General features: G+C 44.0%; 2 protein-coding genes across 3 annotated transcripts in view; both read right to left on the reverse strand.

Annotated features, from left to right (window-relative positions):
- bbs9 (Bardet-Biedl syndrome 9) overlaps positions 1 to 5,530 on the reverse strand; it is a 132,267-nt gene extending 126,737 nt beyond the window's left edge. The window contains exons 1-3 of the mRNA XM_083679247.1: positions 5,497 to 5,530; positions 3,055 to 3,173; positions 758 to 908 (exon numbers count right to left, since the gene is read on the reverse strand). Of these exons, the coding sequence (XP_083535373.1) occupies positions 758 to 908; positions 3,055 to 3,166 (263 nt within the window). The 5' untranslated portion in view covers positions 3,167 to 3,173; positions 5,497 to 5,530. The remainder of the gene's footprint in view (positions 1 to 757; positions 909 to 3,054; positions 3,174 to 5,496) is intronic.
- A 1,170-nt stretch (positions 5,531 to 6,700) lies between these two features.
- Positions 6,701 to 19,826, reverse strand: nt5c3a (5'-nucleotidase, cytosolic IIIA). Of its 2 annotated transcripts, none has more exons than XM_083678458.1 (9): positions 19,627 to 19,826; positions 10,217 to 10,315; positions 9,889 to 9,958; positions 9,708 to 9,754; positions 9,471 to 9,556; positions 9,269 to 9,358; positions 8,986 to 9,148; positions 8,536 to 8,736; positions 6,701 to 8,379 (listed from the first exon to the last, which is right to left on the reverse strand). In XM_083678458.1, the coding sequence occupies exons 1-9, from the start codon at positions 19,762 to 19,764 to the stop codon at positions 8,278 to 8,280; spliced, it is 996 nt and encodes a 331-aa protein (XP_083534584.1). In that variant the 5' UTR covers positions 19,765 to 19,826; the 3' UTR covers positions 6,701 to 8,277. The 2 variants fall into 2 exon arrangements, with proteins under 2 accessions (XP_083534584.1, XP_083534585.1); XM_083678459.1 differs by lacking the exon at positions 19,627 to 19,826 and adding an exon at positions 12,580 to 12,594.
- Positions 19,827 to 20,555: the final 729 nt, after the last annotated feature.

Raw genomic sequence — 20,555 nt, forward strand, 5'->3', positions numbered from 1 at the left:
TGCTGGCTCTGATACATTTTCCGTTGCCAATGGCCTTTCCAGCGCTGTTACGGCAACTATGGTGAATGCGTAACCAGGTCGGCCAGTACAGCTCAGCTCAGTTTGGCTCTGTAGTGTGAATGAGGGTTATGTTCAAGATGAGCTGTTACAAGTAGAGCCAGGTGTCGTATCCAACAGGTGGCATCAATCCTACTGGCTGCTGGCCCCTAAGTGCAGTGAGCTAAGCCGTCTTCTAATTTAAGACAATGAAGTAGATAGCTCCATTGGTGAGACGGTGCTTTCTGCTGTAATTAAGTAGGGTTATGTTGGGTTAATGCCCAGTCGACCTATACTGCTACAGAACAAGGCCGCACTCCCATGTGGCAGAGAGCCAGAGAAGGGGAAGGCACAGTAGGAGAAGGGGGAGGAAGAGAGAGAAGGGGGAGGAGGGGAGGAAGGGAGGAGAGGAGGGATTAGTGACACAATGATTGATCTAAGAGCGATCTGAGCACAACTTGCGGTGGTTTGATTCGCAGACCAGATAGCTGAATGTGTGTGTGTGTGTGTGTGTGTGATTGTGAGTGTGTGTGTGTGTGTGTGTGTGTGTGTGTGTGTGCATTTGTAAGTGTGTGTGTTTGTTTGTAGGTAGGTGTGTGTGTGTGTGTGTGTGTGTGTGTGTGTGTGTGTGTCTGCTTGTGCCATGTGCCTGCATGAGTGTGTGCGTACACGCTGACATGCATATTACCAGCTACAGCCCGACAGCCTGCCTATGACTTACGAGACAAACTTGCCCACTTCCACCTGGATGACGGGGTCTCTGAGCTGCACCTCCAGCAGCTGGGCGTTGGCCTGGCCCGGCTCCCCAGGCTTAGAGGACTGGGGGGAGAAGACCCGAAGCATGCCCATGTAGCTGCCCACCACTACCTTATCTGAAGGACAGAGGAGAGAGCTAAACACTCAGAAAAGACTCGACTGACATAGAATAGACTATTAACATAGAAAAGACTCTGCTAACATAGAATAGACTCTACAAACATAGAAAAGACTCTACTAACATAGAATAGTAATAGTAACATAAGAATACTCAAAATATTCCGGAAGTCATATGGACTTATACATATACTTTTTTATGGTTATTTTATGGTATCATTTGTGTGGAGGCTATAGTTTGGCTCGGTCTTGACCCGATCTCGGACAATGATGACGACTTGTAATGTCATTATCCCACCCCTTAATCACTCAGATGCACTCGGAACTACATTTACAAAGGCCTCTGATAAGGAGAGGATAATGTCCAATTTTTAGCAATACCCTTATGTTCCAAAATCCAAAATTGAGCATGTGACATATCATTTTAACCATAGCAGCTTATACAGTGATGTTGAGAAAAATAATTGTGGGAGGCAATTGCCGCAACCCGCATATGTTACGTGGAAAACGTACAGTACCTTCCTGGCTGATGTCTTTACTATAGGCCCATAGATAGCCGACACATACAAACACGAATAGGTTACTTGGCGGTCTCTTGGTTGTGCTAGCAGGTAAAAGAGGGGTTTCACCATAGCACCTGGCTATTAGCAGCTTGACCTAGTTTTTGAAAGCGCTTTCTGAGCATCATTATATTGCACGGTTGTTCCAAAAGAGACGGTGGTTACTCCTTGTGTAGATGGATTTGGTGGTGCCAGCTGTTTGATTTAAATGTGCTTAAAGGTGGCCAAGACAAAGACAGTGTTGAATGGTGATCAATGCCCCCTTCTCTCGGCCAGGAATACCTATTTACAGCTGAACAAGCATGCCTGGCAGACATCCTGAAGAAATCGTGCCCTGTGTCCTGCCGCCAATTCCTTTGCTACTGTAATGTATGTAGTGTAGGCCAACTGGCTCTCACACCTATGTTCTATTGTTGGGGTGTTATTTAAGGACAAGGACAGCAAGATTTCCTTTGAGTTTCTCGGGTTAAGCCTGTGCGCACCGGTCTCCTGTGTTGTCCTTGACACACATAGCGTTAAACGTATGGTTAAACTTCCATTGGGGCGCTCGGTGGCGTAGCACACTAAGGCGCATACCATATCATCGCAAGGTCCCTGGTTCGATTCCGGCCATCGACATATCCTGCATGTCATCCCTCCTCTCTCTCTCACCCATCCTTCCTGTAAATCTCTACTATCTCTATCCCAATAAGGCAGAAATGGCCTAAAAATATATTTAAAAAAACTTCCATTTGTCTGCTACAGTTATATGTTACTTTGAAACGGTTAAATTGGTTCATTTGTTGATACTCTATTCTCATTGTTCCTTCGTGCATTAATGTGATGTTGTGCACTCGATAAAGGTTCTGTTGATACAGCACGACAGAATCGTGACCCAGGTTCTCCCATGAATGTCTTATGTTAACATGCATCGTTAACAACACGTTAAAGTCGTGTTAGTTGGCTTGAGTGTGAACTCCTCGCGATTCATTGTAACTTGAGATCATGGTAAAATAGCATCTCGGGTATTCTTAATGGAATTGAAGATCCGATATGGTCGAGTGTCTGTCACACAAGGATGAGCAAATCATTATCAATCTTTATTAACCATGAAATATCTTTTGGAGTCAGATATAACGTAACGTTAATTTGTGTTAGTTGTGTACTTGTGTAGAGTCCGCTGTGTCGTAGTTGAACTGAGGAATAAATGTGTGTCTCTATTCTTAACCCGTCCAGTCCTTTCTCTATTCTTCAGTGGTTTTATTTCCAATTCTTCACTTGAAATACATCAGCCAAATTAAGTCTATATTGGGTTTTTAAAAACTTCAATTAAGCCTCTGTATAATAAGTCTAGGTGTCAGGTGGTATTTGCAATGGATATTTCCTCGCGTCACGCTGAATCTCCCGCTATTAAAGGCCCAATGCAACATTTCAACATTTCAAAAATGTTAACAGACAACCTGCTTTAGGTACCCTTTTTACAATGTAAAACCCTGTAGCCACAGTAATAACAGTTGTTCACCCAAGCGGTTTCTCTGACCTCCGAATAAACACAAATTTACACAATGGCCACCTAACAAATTGTGCCCGTTCCACACACACCCACCATGTCCAGTGCCACTGTTGTCCACGTCTCCGACACACAGGCATCCCTGGTCGAACTCCTCCCCCTCGCCAAGCACCGTGGCCCACCAATCACGAGCCTTGAACAGAGACATGCTGCCGCTGTGGAAAAGAGGAAGACAAGAGACAGGGTTGTAAGATATCGCCGCCCTAGTGGACACCACACATATAACATCACTCAACTTAAACATGTGACACGGGGGCTTAACACACTACAGGACCCATCCGAACCGCACTATACTGGGTTTGGATATTTTCATTCCACATTGTCCTTTCCAATTTTGGATGTATAACCTGGCCAGCGCATTACAGCTCAGCTCAGCCTATTTGAAGTCGCAGGAGGAAGTGAAAGAAATGTGGTGGATGCACAACTAGCATGCTTGTCTCCTTTTCCTTCATCTGCATGTACAGTACCAGTCAAAAGTTTGGACACACCTTCTCATTCAATGGTTTTTCTTTATTTTTTATTATTTTCTACATTGTAGATTCATATTGAAGACATCAAAACTATGAAGGAACACATGGAATTATGTAGTCAACAAAAAACTGTTAAACAAACCAGAATATGTTTTATATTTTAGATTCTTTAAAGTAGCCAACTTTTGCTTTGATGACAGCTTTGCACACTCTTGGCAAGGTGTGTCCTAACTTTTGACTGGCACTGTATGTGTATGTATGTGCATGTATTTGCTTGTATTTGCTAGTATGCAGATGAAGGCACTCTTGAATCCAGATCAAATTCAGTTAATCTCATCTCATCTTCCTGAGGAAACAGCGCCCTCATTGTTAGGCTACTAAACCTGAAGAGCCTCTACCGAGGTTTAAAGGTAAAAGTCAAACCAGCTTGCCTCAGTCATTATCTTATGCACTTTGCAGTTTGCACTCCTCTTATAAGAATCACCTCCTTCACAGACAATACTGTCTCCTCTAGTACAGAAAAGATGAGGGTGGATGAAAGCAAGCATGTGTGTTAGAGTCCCACTTGGCTCTGATATTTTCAGCAACAGCACCAATTTGATTGGACAAGAGCATTTGATCAAAAACATTTGTCATCCTTAGCAAAACAAAGCAAAATTCTCAGGCTAGCACATGAGGATGAAATATGTGTGTGTGTGTGTGTGTGTGTGTGTGTGTGTGTGTGTGTGTGTGTGTGTGTCACGCAAATGTGTGTTTGACTTAGGCCTATTTTAGTCCCACATAAGAAGTAGCCTAAATCATTGATCTTCTGTAGAGGTTTGCCTTGATAAGACAGTACACGGCAAATCCACACGACTGTTCCCTTGACTTGCCAACAGAGGGGGACAGGCCAAAAGGACGAGTGGTCTATATGTGTTAGTTACACAAACCCCACTCCACTGGCCAATGGCAGGCCAGTCACATGACCAGGGATTGGTATCAAGGAATGAGCCAAGCAGCTTTCCTAATAATTGCCAAATGCTGAGCTGGTGGAAAGGACAGCTAATCCAGGAGAGACAGAGAGAGAAAGAGGGAATCCCTTCTCTCCCCCTCCATATAACCATCAATGAGAAATGTCTTCTTTCTTCTTCTTTTTTTTTACGTTTGCAGCTTTGAAGGGGTCTCGCCTTTATTCAATACATAATACCTGCTCATTCCTCTCTGTCAAAGGCCAGATCTAAAGCCTTGCAGCGACCCCTTATCAACCGAGAGGGATTATTAGATGGCTATCTTCTCCTTGGAACGGGACAGGAGGAATGGCTGCCATGACTAAGAATAAGTCAATGGCCACACAACCTCACTAGTATTACAACCAATCATCAACCAAATGAACCCCAAACTGCACAGACACATTGAATTCACCTGACGGGAGTGCGGCTTCAATAGTGCAGTACAGCAGGTCAAACCGTTGCAGGTAAAGGCTGTTTGGTATCTGACAGCTTCACATACTTGACTCACCAAGCAAAACCGAAGGTCTTCTGATAGCACAGGTCAGGTGTATTGATGGGAGGACGTTTGACAACCAGCAAGCACAGCAAACATTTTGGCAAGCAACCATATTATCTATAATGATAACAAGATGTGTCTACACTCTGGCACATGAACTCGACTCCTTATACTACTAGTAGACTCCTTATTTGAGGCGCAAGGCAAGAGATAGAGTAGCAAGCATTAGACCATCTGTTGATTCTGAAGGGATGCAAGGACAAGGTTGCACGATTGCGCTAGCAAATGCGCTGAATTTGGAAGGAGTGTGTTGGGGTGTGTTGATGTACATGTGTAACACAGTACTCCACTGAGATCAACGGCTTCCATCTCTCTTGTAAATAACCTGAAGCACCCAGGTAGCAGCTAGCCTTGTCTGCTAGCTAACTATCTGGCTAATTACCACTACCTGTGTCTCGTTAGATAACCAGCAGGATAACGTGTCCGAATTCTTGAGAAAGGCAAGGGGTTGTGTCTCACTTACCTCTATGAAGACGAGCCTGTCTGTGAAAGTGTGAGGATCGCAGTTGGGATAAATATCACATTTCTCGTGTCTTCACCAACTTGCTTGAAGCCATCTCCCTGTTGTCATAGCAGTGACGCTAAACGGTGGAGCTGCTACTGCCGCGCAAGATCGCACAACCCCACAGACCTCTGGGAAACTGAGTCTCTGAACTACACAGGGTTTTCAAGTGCATGTCAAATATAACATAATAGTAGATCGATGGCATAGTTTGATATTTCGGTTAATTAAAAGATAATTAAGATATATTGTCGGGCAAAATATATATATATATATATATACATGTATATATATGTACATCTAAATAGTTACCCAGTTACACGTTTTATGAAGTATTTCCAGGCGGAATGTTTTATATCAAGGTCACGATGTAATAAACATTGGACATCAAGTCAAGCTCATGTGGTACTGACAACTATGCCCACTTCTAGAATTAATAGGATATCAGTATTGATGGGATATCAACATTGTATGCCTAGCGATTTTACATTCAAATATTACAATTTTGCTTATGCCTCTGAATTCCACAATGAGTTCCTAATTGTTTGTTTTGTGGTTGTTGCTATCATAGACATTGGTCATGCAGTATACATTTCCAATCACTTTGTTCATAATTTTGTATAAGGAGGGCTCGTCCGGGATTTGAACCCGGGACCTCTCGCACCCTAAGCGAGAATCATACCCCTAGACCAACGAGCCAGCTGAAAAAGAAGGAAAACCGTCGAGCTACAGTGTGCCACGTTGAATGCATTCTGCACGGGTATTCTCATAAATTACTGCAAGATGTCTTTACTTTACCTTGGACTGCATTGCCATCTGCAGTCCTACTTTACTATTGCAACTTCAGTTTCATTCACTAATTTCACACACTATTCACAGTTTCATGTATGTAATAGGTTAATGACGGGACTATGAATGAAAATTGTGTTTTAAGACGTCAATTCATGTTTTATCAAACTTTTGATGTGTCATTGATTCACCATTTTCACTTACATGTGGCTAAATGGGTTTCCAAGAAAAAGCAGATGGAATAGAAAGATATGAAGGAATAGACAACTGTGTCCAGGAATAAATTGTCTTATTAATTTACGAAGTTATATCAGTTCAGCAACACAATTTGTGAGGAAAATATTTATATACAGTATATATCAACAAAGACCCCAGATCAGTTATTGCATGTTTTATTGATATAACTTCTCCCCTTTTAGACATAAATTCAAAATAAAGAAAAGGCAACATGCAGGTGGTAGCAGCACACTTAAAACACATACATCTTTAAATATAACGTCAACACACATGTGCAAGGCTAACTGAGTCGGACATTTTTGCCGCAAAAAGTGAACATTTTCGAGGTAGTGTTCAATTTGAAACACAAAAAGGTTGATGGAGGTGGATACAAAAGGCCAAGAGTTTATAAAACTAAAAAGAGTCTTCAATACATTTCACTGAACCACAAACAAAGTCCATTCCCCAGTTATTGTAGTTTTAAACTGCCTCTCTATATCATCTTATAATGTCTACTTGTAATGACTTTAATTGGAGCACTTTATTTGTATAAGCACCAGAGGGCATCAACTCTTACCATGCAATTTCTGATTGAATGTCATCTAAAATGTGTTAGAATGGTACTTTGCAGTGTGGATATGGTAGCAAACTCTCCATGTGATAGCTGAGGGGAAAACGGGGCTCTTGTAAAATTATCTATTATTACATCCATGAATCTACTGTTACAACTGCTGCCAATGTTGGTGAGTGTAATGCTCCCTCATATAAAGAGGTTAAAGTGCATTTCTTCCTCCTGACTCACTCCTTCAGCCACACTGTTGCACAATATGAGCCGGCTTCCCGGACACAGATTAAACCTACTCCTAGACTAAAAAGTATTTTCAACGGTGTATCTCCATTTAAAGTGTGGTTAAATCCTGACTTCAGAGGACTTGACTTAATCTGTATCCTGGAAACCACCCCCACTGGTGCACCTCAGTCTAAAGTGTCTTCCTCTTCTCATGCCCTTTTCTCCAACTGCACTGACAGGACAGGTGCAACTGGATCCCTGGTACTAGGTATCCTCCATTTTGTTTTCACCTATCCTGTGTTTCCAGATCAAAGTAGAAAGTGGAGAGGAGAAAACAAAGAAAGCCGCTATTGCACCCTATTCAAGGTGATGGTGTGGTGCCGTGAAATGCATGCTGGGATTGTTTAAAGAGAACATCAGTGTTCTTCTGAGGGTGCTCGGTTTATGATTTGCAAACTTTGTACACTGATACAAACATTACAATATCAAAAAATAATATAATGAATAATAATCTTAACAACAATAATGTGCAAATTATAAAAGAGTTAGTTCACATCTTTTTATGTTTGGTAATACTTTGTCATAATGGGGTGGATGACGTGGACAAGGTTGCAGACAGACAGACAGACACACAAAGACTGACTGATGCTGTGTACTTTAAAACAGTTCATTCAAAAGGGAGAAAGAAAAAGTCTTAAAAAGGCAGAGAAAGGAGCGACCAGGACCAAATGCAACCATGACTCTGTAGTTGGTGGTAGTCGTGGGATCCAAGGAAGGGTGTGTCCATAGAGCTAGTGTCTGTCGATTGGCTACGATATACAGTGGTGGCGGGGAGTTAGTAACATCCATCTGGGGTCTGTCAGTAGGTGAGTTTCAGTTCCATGAGGTTGGGGTTTTGGGATAAATGCGATGTGGGCCGTTGGTAGGGAGTAAGTGGGGGGGTCGAGTTATAGAATCTTCTGAAGGATGGAATTGGGCACTTCCAGAGTCTCGTCCTTCACCAAGACGATGTCATAAGAGTCCAGATATTTCTCTAGTAGCTCTTCCACCTGCAAGTGAGAAGAGAGTTTGATGGTGATTGGTGACTTACGACAGCACTGGTTGGATGCACAGATCCTACAATTACTTGACAACAGCCGTAGAATTTAACCCTTTAACAAATAACATGACATACAGTGACATGAAAGGACAAAATGACCATGCACCTTGTCGTTGAGGAAGCCGATCTTGAGGATGTTCTCCACGTTGGGCACACCGTCGGCCATGTTGAGGTCGCCCAGCGAGTCCCCCATGAGCACGATGTTGCAGTTGTCCTTCACCTGCTTGAAGTAGTCTGTGTTGCGCAGGGCGCCGTCATGCTTGTTGTACACGTGGATCAGCTCCCCCTTGAAGCCCTTCAGCACGCCCTGAGGAGACCGGTGGGGAAACAGCGCCATCTGTCAGCACACTGACGATACTGCAGCTCAGACTGGTGGTCTGTTCAATTTGACATCAGTCAAATGAGGAATATGAATCATGAGCCAAGATTTTAACAACTATTTTCTACTTGTAACGTGTATTATCAGAACTTTGTATAATAGACGGGCATATTCACTGCACACAGTAACCTAGCCTTGTATGCGGTCCATCTGAGAGGAAAGACCAGAGGGACTCACGTTCTCATCGAAGTCCATGAAGTTGGAGACCACCTTGACATTGGGGTGGTAGACCCCCGCCTGGCGGATGATCTCCTCCAGGACGTCGCCCAGTCCTGCCGAGAACAGTAACACAGGCACGTTGTGCTGCTGCAGGCGGTCAAAGAACTGCTCGTAGCCCTCCCTGGGAAACACAAATAGAAACACACGTCACTTAACATTTTGCATTCTTTAGCATCTGAGGGACCCTGATAGGATGACAACTCCCCTCTCTGACCTATCCAACTGCTTTTGGCATGTTTACCTCAAGCAAGCGTCCGAATCTCTCACCACCTCCGGGAGTTTGTCCTTCTGTAGCCTCTGCTCCACCAGTAACGTGTGGGACTTGAAGTACCTGCCGACACACAAATCACACACAATACCTTAGAAAGAGTACAAGTATGTGTTAGTACGTGTAGGGGTACACCTCAGTGTGTGTGTGTGTGTGTGTGTGTGTGTACACTCACCATTCTACCATAAAAGGGTACTTCTCCTCCATTGTTAAATGGGGATCAATTTCTATGGGGTAGTATGTGTCCTTAAGCTGCAGCAACTAAAAAGACAAACGAATAGGAGTTAATACATTAAATAATACACACCGCCATGGTATCATAGTAGTGCACTGAAACCTTTTCGGACTTATTATACAGTAAGTCATACAAAAGCAATAACAGCAGTAAAAAAAAACACAAAAAAAAACATACCTTTTTCCTACATTCTTCAGAGACGAGATTGCAGTTGTCAATGATATCTGTAAGGAAGGACAGGTCAGCTAGATGGACTACAGGCCACAACTATATAACCATTACACATTTTGGATATACACACATTTTTGACATACAGAATTTTCGGTTTGGTTTGAAGTTGTGTTCATGTTGTACTTACTATGACACGTGGGGCAGCGTTTTCCGTTGACAGCAAACTTGCTTAACGTCATGTCAAAGTCGGTGATGATCTATGAAAACCATCAGGGGAAAAAGGTCAGTCAGGAGAATAATCAATACCGCTCTGGAGAATGATGGACAGGTTACAATGTTGCAATGGTGAAAATGCTTTAGAAAAACTTGCCAGAATGTTTTAAAAGAAGCTAATCAGTGATATGTGTTGTAATTACACTTGACTGCCAGGAGGTGGCACCCTTGGCCCAATATGACTGTTCATGTATTAGTCAATACATAGATTCAGTCACACACACTTGCTTTCTTTCCTGTACCTGTAATTTAGAGGCTCCTCCTTTGATCAGACCACAGATGATCTGTTCCACCCTCTCTGGGTCCCTCATGTGAACCGTGTTCTTCTCAAACTCTGGCATCTGAGAGAGAGAGAGAGAGATTTAAGGTAAAGCTTCTTAAAACATACTTCGTTCGGCATGCAACGTTTGTCCATCATCACGCCCATTATGAATCGGTCAATGAATTGTTCTCAATCTACTGAATAGGTGGAATATTTTCAACTTTTCAATGACTTGTAAGTGTCAACAAAGTGGGTGAAAAAGAGACCTGTATACCTAAATCTCTGCCATTATTCAATGATAATATGAAGTAAACTAAACTGTAGTTTTGGAGATTCGTGAAAGCCCTACACCGCCCTTACAAGGTAGAGGCCTCTCTAGCCAATCAAGCCTGGAGGTTATCTTGGGTTGGCATGTGGTGTGAGTGTCAGGATGGAGGAGGGGGGGCGAGAGTTGTCATTACGCTTGCCATTTCTGAGACAAGATGAGTCAGCGGGGCGGTGTTTGAGATCCATCCCCCTTACATAACAGAGTAGCCCCTAGCTATGGGGAGAAGCAGACAGAGAGAGAATGCCAGGGAGAGGGATAAAGAGAGAGAGAGGGAGGGATAAAGAGAGAGAGAGAGAGAGAGAGGAGAGGCAGGGCACATTGAAGAGACACGGCAGACAGACAGACAGCGTTCTCCCTCAGGTAATCTTTTTTTCTGTTCCAAAGGAGTACAAAACCAACTTCCAGGGCTGCAGACGTTTCGACCCCGGTATTGAAGGGCTGACGGGAATCTAACTGAAGTCAAACCAAGGAGTGCCCTGGTCACCCTCTCCTGCTGGAGTAGCGGACAATCCATTGCGGAGAGTTAAATCGTGTCTTACCCGGGTCGTGTTATTTAAACAGGAACCAGGAGAGAACGTTTTGAAACATGGGGGGCACGACCCAATTTTGTCCGATAAAGACCACATTTCGGTTTCCTTTGCAGAACGTTTTGGCTTTGTTGTGAGAAGAGATCTAAATGGACAAGAGGCTAAGTGAAGGGAGTATATAGAGAAAGACTGACTGGTCTACGGTTCAGTTTACTCAGCTGTTGACATGGTCAAGGAAAGATTACAGAACAGCTGACTGGCATGCCCGTGTGTGTGTGTGTGTGTGTGTGTGTGATAACTACCCATCAGTGCATGACTGACAGCTTGACATGGGTGTTTCTGACTCATCATCATCATCACTTGCAATAAATACATAGACCGGCATCCTAAACTCTTACCTTCCTAAACTGCTGTAAACCTGCTCTATCCTTCTAAGTGCATCTGCCCTGATAGTTGACTCATACGCAGCAGAGTGCTGAAATCTTGCGTACACACCCCCATCGTCAACCCTTACCCCCAAACCAACCCAACCCAACCCAACCCCTCCCCACTGTACCCCGCTCCCCTCCTCCAGTAATACGATCAAGTGTATTTTTAAGGTTGCTAATGGAGCATAACCTTGACTGAGGGGGGTTGGGAAGGGGGGTTGGGAAGGGGTGTTAACCAGATACCCTCTGCAGGGTATTTCTCCATCAGCAGCACCCAAATACCACATAACCCTTGAGTGAACACACAGGACACACACGCGATAACTAACCAACTAACTAACTAACCAACCGTGTTATGAGAGTTCTGCCTAGAGTTTAATTGGTGTTTGTGGGAGTGTCCAGTGTTATAAGGGAGGTGACCCCTCCCCTTGTCCTCTCCTGGAAGTCTACCATCCCCAACCTTATGTAATATAGGCTAGACTGAGCTCCCTAAGCCTGGCATAATATTTTGATCCCTGAAAACAACACACCCACACACCCCACCTTCTAGTTCAGTGTATTGCTATGGACAGTTGTTGTTGTTGATGGAATTTAAATGACAGCCTACATCCAGAGAGAGAGAACCCAACAACATTCTTCTTATCTTTGGATGCACAAAAAGGTCTCACACAGACAGCCACACATAAAACACCCAAGAATGTGTCACTAAATGTCATTACTCACACACGTCACAGCTCCCAGAGTAGGCCAAACAAACTTAACACCAGTCCTGCCTTACAACTATCCATTCAACAACACAGCTCAAGCTATATAATACAAGGCCGACATATTTTACAATACTGGTACATAAAACATTTGACATGGTGTTATTATTTGCTTCCCTCTTTCTCACACACACACACACACACACACACACACACACACACACACACACACAAACAAACAAACAGAAACACACACCATATCCGATATTCTCAGTCAGGCGTTGAAAGAGCGCTTAACCACTAATGAATAACAAAATACCGTCTAATTGTACACATAGGCTACACTAGTGACTTACCGTTTTTCCTCTGGTCTTGAGCAAAACAAAAAAAGAAGAAAATGTTCTCTGTCAGACGTGGGCTTATATAGCCGCAGCTACACAGAGGGGGCGTCACCCAGAATAGATTACATCGGATAATCCCTCCCCCTGTGGGGGGGCTGGTGACGCACAGCAGAAACACATACTCACTCACACACACACACACACACACATATATATACACATATGAACACACAGCCCCACCATACATGACTACACACACACACACGCTTGGAGACCTGGCTGGAGCAAAACCAATAGAGGAAAGGTCATCATAGCCCTGTGCAATCATTCACCTTTGCCCTCCCCCCCCTATTCCTCTTAGCTCTAAAAAAAAAAAGGAACCCATATCAATCACTCACCTGCATTACAGAAAGACTCTATTGACAGGTGACGCAATGCTGAGGCGCATTTCTCCACTAACACTGAGCGCACACACCTAAGACCCTACTACAGCCTGTGTGTGTGTGTGTGTGTGTGTGTGTGTGTGTGTGTGTGTGTGTGTGTGTGTGTGGAATGCTAGGGTTGTCCTGTCCCTTGGCCCTCAGCCAGTGGAAGAACATGTTTGTGTGTATGCTGCTTCATGAAGGATAGTTAATTACACAAAGCCTCCAGTTATTCTGTACACACACACAGGTTTTGTTTCACCCAAACTTCAGCCTATGTAGGGGACAGATTTGGAGTTCTGCAAGTGTCACAGTCACACTCAGGCTTTGAACCCTACGGTCACACTGCGGTCAACCTCAATTATGCACATTTAACACTGACTGCACTCAACTTTCGCTGAACAAACAAGGCCACGGTCACACTGCTGAAAAAGCGGTTGTATAGCCAACATTCGGTTCATTCCATCGTTCATACACCCAAGGCCTGTCAGACACAACTGACACTCCGCACAAAGCATTCTGGGACACGAGAAATCCTAACCGTCTCACTCAGCCACAGGGTCAAATACCACAGCAGAACAAGGCCACCGACGTCCAATCAGAGAGCACCAATATAAGACCATAACAACACATCTACCCAATCGCAATCATTGACAACACAGAAGAACTCTAGTTAGACCAATCCTGTTCAAGTCTCTAAATAGAGAGGTCTGGGTTTGCTCTACCATAGTGACAGGTTAACCTCCTGGGATGAATTCTGAGAGCCTTTTTTGGACAGAAATATTGGCATTTTTAGAAGGGAGCAAGGAGAGAGGACACAAGGATGCAAGAGTCACTCGAAATAGAGAAAAGCTTTGCCTGTTTGCATTTGACGCCTGTGAATTCACATAGCTGAAAAACTTGAGACCAGGACAAAATCCTATAAATGGACACAGCACATACCTCGCTTTCGGCACCCATTTCTGAACAAGCCAATTTCTATTCTTTCCCAAACTATAGGGTGCCCACCTATGCAGCCCTAAATGTTGCTTTGCGAACAATTCCATCACACCAGAAAAAGGAATCCAGGAGGAAACACTGTTTAAACACCATTGTGTCCGTTTTGGTGCTTTTCCAACAGTCAAAATGCTAGCTCAACATTCTCTTCAATCGTCCGGCTTGCCTTGTACTCACAAAGGTGAGAAACTTTGTCCTCCTGACCATAGAATTCATTCACTGGGTGTACCAGCCAGTTGCCATAGTCTGAGGGGGGGGGGGGGCATTTTAATGCGTGGAATGAGGAATGGTATCAAACAAGTATTTGACACCATTCCATTCCATGCATTACAAACAGCCTATCCTCCACCAGCCTGCCCTGGTAAGCACACTCTATGAAGTCTATGACCTCACCCTGGTTGACCGCAAGCAAAGGTCACAGAGGACAAAGTGCAGAATGGAACTGTGCCTTTATTCAGAGGGGTCAGAGTTCAACTGTCGCCTCGTAGTCACACAAACGATTAGCTAGCTACTCCTCCCATTCAATCCACTCTCTGCCATTGTGCAAGAATAGAGTAGGTGAGGTGCTTTGAGGCAGTTGCCTATGAGATGACAATGGGGGCAACGCGTGGCTGAATGAATGTGTCCATTTACCCACAGCACTCTAGATAGTAAGTGGTCTAGATAGTGAGTGGTGCTCTTGAGCGAATCAATCCATAGGTCAAGTCAACTCTAGTGAAGTGTAGCTATAATGTCAATCAATACCTAACAGCACAAGGGCAGAATAGCAAGGTGGTTTAGTAGGTCCGTTTTTCGAAGCTGACTGCACTTAATTTCATGAGTTACACACCTTGACCTGCAGCAAAAACACTCACTTGAAGCTTATCCTGGTTGCTAGGCAGGCCTGGATGCGGTCACTTCACCAGAAACCGTGATCTGAAAACCTCTGTATGCTCCTCTGTGATAAAGCTGGAGTGAGATGCTGTATGCTCCATGTCAAAATCAATTATTTCTAGAATGTGATTGGCAGTAAAAAGTTCCTTGAACAATATTGTGCACCATTGTTCTACTCAAAAGGAAACTATTGAAATGGTAGTAACCACCAACTTGTGATGTGGTTGAGTGGGTTTATGTGTGTGTGTATTTGTGGTTGCACACATCTGTGTGTAAGTGAATGTCAGTGAGAGGGAGAGAGGGAGAGAGAGGAAGGAACTCTGACCCCTTCCACTCTAATGTACTCTGTCCTCTCCAGGCCTTAAATATGAACACATTCGAGAAGCTGTAAGTGCTCCATTTTTCAAACTTATCGACACTGGCACAGTGACAGTCGGCGGCTCTGATCGCCATAGCAACCGGCCTCTGTTTCACTGTAGATAACCTCCCAGGCCGCAAAGGGAAAGGGCTATAACTCTGTTGCTGTTGGTAACAAGGCAAGCCATGGCACAGAGGACAAGTCAAAAACAACATTTCTTTCTGTGTCCCCTTTTTCCTACTTCAAAAGGCGACAACACAGCCATAAGACCATATTAGGTGTAGGTCTACCCTTTTTTGGGGGGGGCAAAATTGCATAGACCTACTAATACCCCAATTGAACTGTACTCGGCTGGCTCGGTTACGCATCCACCACAGTCAGACAGAAAGGACAATGTGAAAGGGAAACATCAGAGCCAGCAAAGTATGTATTGTGTGGCCCCTAACTGGCTGTCATGAGCAGTACCACATATTTTGAGTCCAGTTAACAACACCTAAATGCCACACAATATATTGACTTTACAGACTGTGTTAGAGAAAGGGATATACCTTCTGGGTTCTTCCTTCTGGCGCCGGTAGAGCAGCCCGTTTCAGCAGCTCCATCTTTTTTAGTTGTTTATAGTAGTTTTTATACTGTTTATACCGACCCTATTCACCGTTTTACTACTGATGGGGACTGTTTTTATTCCTGATTTGCGTGCTACCAGGCCGCTATTGTTTACTTTCGAGAACAGCTGATGGCATTGGCTCAGCCGGTAATGGTTGTCGGTGTGCGGCCCACTGTACCAGAGGAAATAAGGAGATGGCATTGGGGAAGCAGAGCAGGGGTGAAGTGACGGATGAAGAAAAGGAGATATAAACCGTATCTTCCTTCTATCATCATGGGCAACAACATGGAGGAGCTTACGGCACTGGCGAGAGGACAGAGGGAATACCGTGAATGCAGTCTTATGTGTTTTACGGAGACATGGCTGCAGGAGGTTATTCCCAACGCAAACACCACCATCGAGGGCTTTCAGACTGTGCGGGTAGACAGGATTCACCGTCAGTGCGGTAAAAAGCGTGTGGAGTACTCCAGTACATCTTTAACCTGAGCCTCAGTCTGGAAAAGGTCCCATCAATGTGGAAAACATCTTGCCTAGTACCAATACCAAAGAAAAGGAACCCCAGTATTCTGGTAGCCTTATATATGCCATTTAGCTGACGCTTTTATCCAAAGCGACTTACATTGCAGTGAGTGCATACATTTCAGTATATATGGTCCCAGCGGGAATCAAACCCACAACCTAAGCGTTGTTAGCGCCATGCTCTACCAACTGAGCCACAGAAGACCTTGACATCCCACATCATGAAGACCATGGAAAGACTGGTGCTAGCACACATTAGGCCCCTGGTGAAGACATACTTGGACCCCCTGCAGTTTGCCTACCAGGCAGACATTGGTGTGAATGACGCCATCATCTACCTGCTACACAGAGCTCACTCCCATTTAGATAAGGCTGGCAGCACTGTGAGGGTCATGTTCTTTGACTTCTCCAGTGCTTTTAACACCATACAGCCCTTATTACTTGCGGATAAGATGCTGAGGATGCAGGTGGACTCCCCCATTGTTTCCTGGATTTTGAATTACCTGACCAATAGGCCACAGTTTGTATGACTGCAGGGATGTGTGTCGGACTGGGTTGTGAGCAGCACTGGCGCCCCCCAGGGGACAGTTCGGGCTCCCTTCCCCTTCACCCTCTATACCTTTCACGCAGTGCTGTACGCAGTGGTATGCTGGGGGGGCAGCATCAAGGAAGGTGACACCAAGAGGCTGAACAAGCTTATTAGGAAAGCTGGTTCTGTCCTCGGTGTCACCCTGGACACTGTGGAGGAAGTGGCCAATAGGAGGATGAGGACCAAACTCCTGGCCATCATGGGCAATCCTTCCTATCCCTTACATGACACTGTGGCAGAGCAGAGAAGCTCCTTTAGCAACAGATTATTACATCCACGTTGCACTAAGGAACACTTTCAGAGATCTTTTCTGCCTGCCACAATAAGACTGTACAACTCCTCCTCCGGCTGGCTCGATCTGGGTGATCAGAGTCAGGCTGGGGGATGTTAAATCACACTGGACTGTTCTTACTGTATATAATGTTTCAGATGTCTATTTTATTTTTATTCTATTATTCTATTGTCACTTTATTTTGTTGTTGTTGTTTGTGATGTGAGCTGCTGTCATGCCTTAATTTCTCCTTGGCGATCAATAAAGCACCTACCTATCTATCTGTCCTGTATAATGTTGCTCTTGCCCACCATCTAGTGGTGGGCAAGAGCAACAACAACACCAATCCAAACCGGACATCACTAAGCCTAGGACATCCATGTGTGAATCTCAACAATATTTATTCTATTTGTCCCCTCTCATTATCTCCTGCTCATTACGCACTGGAGGAGAGGGTCTGATGGGAACATCCTTAGATCTTCTCCAATGTGTTTTGAGGAGGAAAGCAGAAAACACAGGAGGGGTTGAAGAAAGACTTTTGAGATTTCAAACATGCTTGCTGCTAGCAACTGGATATTGCTGGGCTTTGGAGCAGATGTCTGTGTTTCCTCAAAGGTTCAGCCATCATCAAAAGCAGATGGCCTGAAGTTTCCATGCTGTGCTGCTGGGGACAATGTCAAAACAGACAGCTAAGGTTGTCTAAATTCAATCCCACAAAGACCTGGCCAGGTCATTCCTCCTAGCGACTGTATAGTGAGTTAAGTCAGAATGGGTAAACCGGCTAAATGTATACTCATCAATCGGACCTAATATAAAATTAACGATTAACAAATGTACAGTAAACATGTTGTCCCCCACGAATGATGTAGCGCCTCTCCTTGTGTTAATTGGTTACAAGAAAACGTATGACTGAAAAGTTAACGGAACGTGTTGTGCTTATTTCATTAATTATCAGTCTTGCTTAGCTTTGCTTTTATTTGAAGGCAGTCCACGGATTTGAGGTAGGTTGAAAAGTTAACAAAGCTTGTAGTGTTTATTTGATCTAAAATATTACTGTCAAATCCTTGGATATTAAAAAGATGCGGTCTGAGGTGCGAACTGCTCTTTGCACCCTATTATGATGTTTTCAACTATAATAACCTATCACGAGATGAATCGGCATAACCTTGAAACTCCTAACAATCTCGAAGGCAAGACAGATCAACCAAGTTTCGTCAAAATTGGGTCAAATCAGTGTAATTTTGAATGAATGCCGCATCTGTATAGCAAGACGCATCATTCATCCAAGTTCGTCAAAATTGCCCCAGTGTTGTCGGATATAAAGCCTGTGACATAAGCGACCGAGACCGATCCATAGTCATTAGCATAGGACAACTAGACCTGTAGTTATTGCAAGAGAGAATAACATCTCACAAATAGCCATCTTTCAAAATGATGAACTAAAATCAATGGGTTGGCTACTTATTGGCATCCTGAATAATATAACCAGATCCATGAATGTGTGATACATCTACGTACAGTGCATACTATATTCTGTACTCCACTAGGCCTAGGCCAGTAGTTAGTTATTTCTAGCGTGTCTGGTTATGTTCATTCCCTGTTCTAGATTGAATGATAAGGTTCAAACCCGCAGCTAGTCTCCTCCTAACTATTTACCTGTGCCTATATGGGTACAGCAGTTGCAGGTCTCTCTTCTCTTGTCTTCGCTGTCTATCAAATAATGCTCACTTGTGCTAGTGCTGACATCAGATGACGTAACCAGCTGGATGACTGTGTCCGATACAGTATTTATTACAGTACGTAACTTTCACTATCAAACACTGATTCTGCAACATTTCCCTCCCATGCTGTAATAGGCGCTGTGTGTCAATCATTCATAAATTAGCCTATCCCATCTTGAATAACTAGAAGGAAAAAGTAGTAGCTACACATTTTTGCTTGTACATTGTATGATTCAATGCCGATGCGCAAACTTGCAAATACCTTTCACATGTACCTAAAACTGGACAATGCCCTCTACAGGCCAGCCCACACTGTAATGCGTTAATTATTGAGGATAAGCAACGGGGAAACAAGGCGCACCTGTGTTATGTGCCTGTATAGAATGGCATACTGGTTGAACTTGTTTGATAGACTAGACAGCAATTTGGCTCGCTAGCATTTTCGGGCAAGAGGAGTGGGGGGCGGGGGGGTCTGTATAGCTTGCATAACTGTGGACTACCACAACCACAAACATTTCCCTAAAACAGGACAAGAACATGACAGTAGGACTTGCTGACAAAGGACGTTTATTGTCATTTCGCGGTTTTGAATAGCTTTTCGTGACACTGCTGCGATAGCTAATGACCTCTAAAAAAACCCACTCCTAGGTCTAGGAACATCCGCGACTGCGCAATGCACGCCTGATCCGCACGCCAGTCCACTCACCATCTCGATGATCTTGGTTTTCTTTCCCGCTCTCTTTTTCTTAGCGAAAATGTACTGGGCGAGAACCACCCCACCGAAAAGGACACACACACTGGCACTCGCCGCGGCACTCACTTTCACCACGGCGGTCTTGTCCATGACTGTGCCGCTCCTAATAAACAAACGATCCAACGAGTCCTTTTTTATGTCAACATGGTCCCTCCCTCGATCGGCGCCAGCAACTGGCTACGTACGCATCCGACAGCCGCTACCACTGGGGCGTAAAGAGGGGTGCGCCCCTTTATCCAAAACGGTTTCTCTCGGTTATGAGCCAAACAGGCGACCCTGAGAAGGAAGGATTGTACAACTGAATAAACATGACACATCGTGTTCCATGTAGCTGGCTATTACGTTTGAAGCACATTTCTTCAGTTTCAGTGGGATTTGTTTCGAAGGTGGTATGAACCACGTCCATGGTAACCAGTCCCAACAAAACAGATTGGGGATGATAGGAATATGTGTGAGAAGAATGCACTTACATGACCGATAAGACAGAGGGTGCGATTGTCTTGTTCAGAAAAGGTTTTATATTAACAGTCTTCACCGTGTTGTTGTTCGCAAAAGCATTCATAATGTGGGGTATTACATGTTGTTCCTGTTTTTCAGGGGGGGGAAAAAATGCACGGAAAAAATGCCATCCTCTGCTTCTGTGTGGTGAGTTACAGAGGACGTGCTACTTTTGACAGTGGCAGCCTGACTCTAGAATGTGGTCTCCTGACATGACAGTGGCCTCAATTGGAAGTAAAAGAACCAACCTTGTAAAAAAATTATATAAAAAAAAAAAAAAAAAAAAAAAAAAAAAGAGCTAAAAAAAAATTAAAATAATATTGTGTTGTTCTTCAAAATGTAACATTTCTGCAGCTTACTCTTCGACTGAGAAACCCATTCCT

This window comes from Argentina silus (assembly GCF_951799395.1).
Source record: "Argentina silus genome assembly, chromosome: 10".
In the NCBI taxonomy this organism is placed as follows: Eukaryota; Metazoa; Chordata; class Actinopteri; order Argentiniformes; family Argentinidae; genus Argentina; species Argentina silus.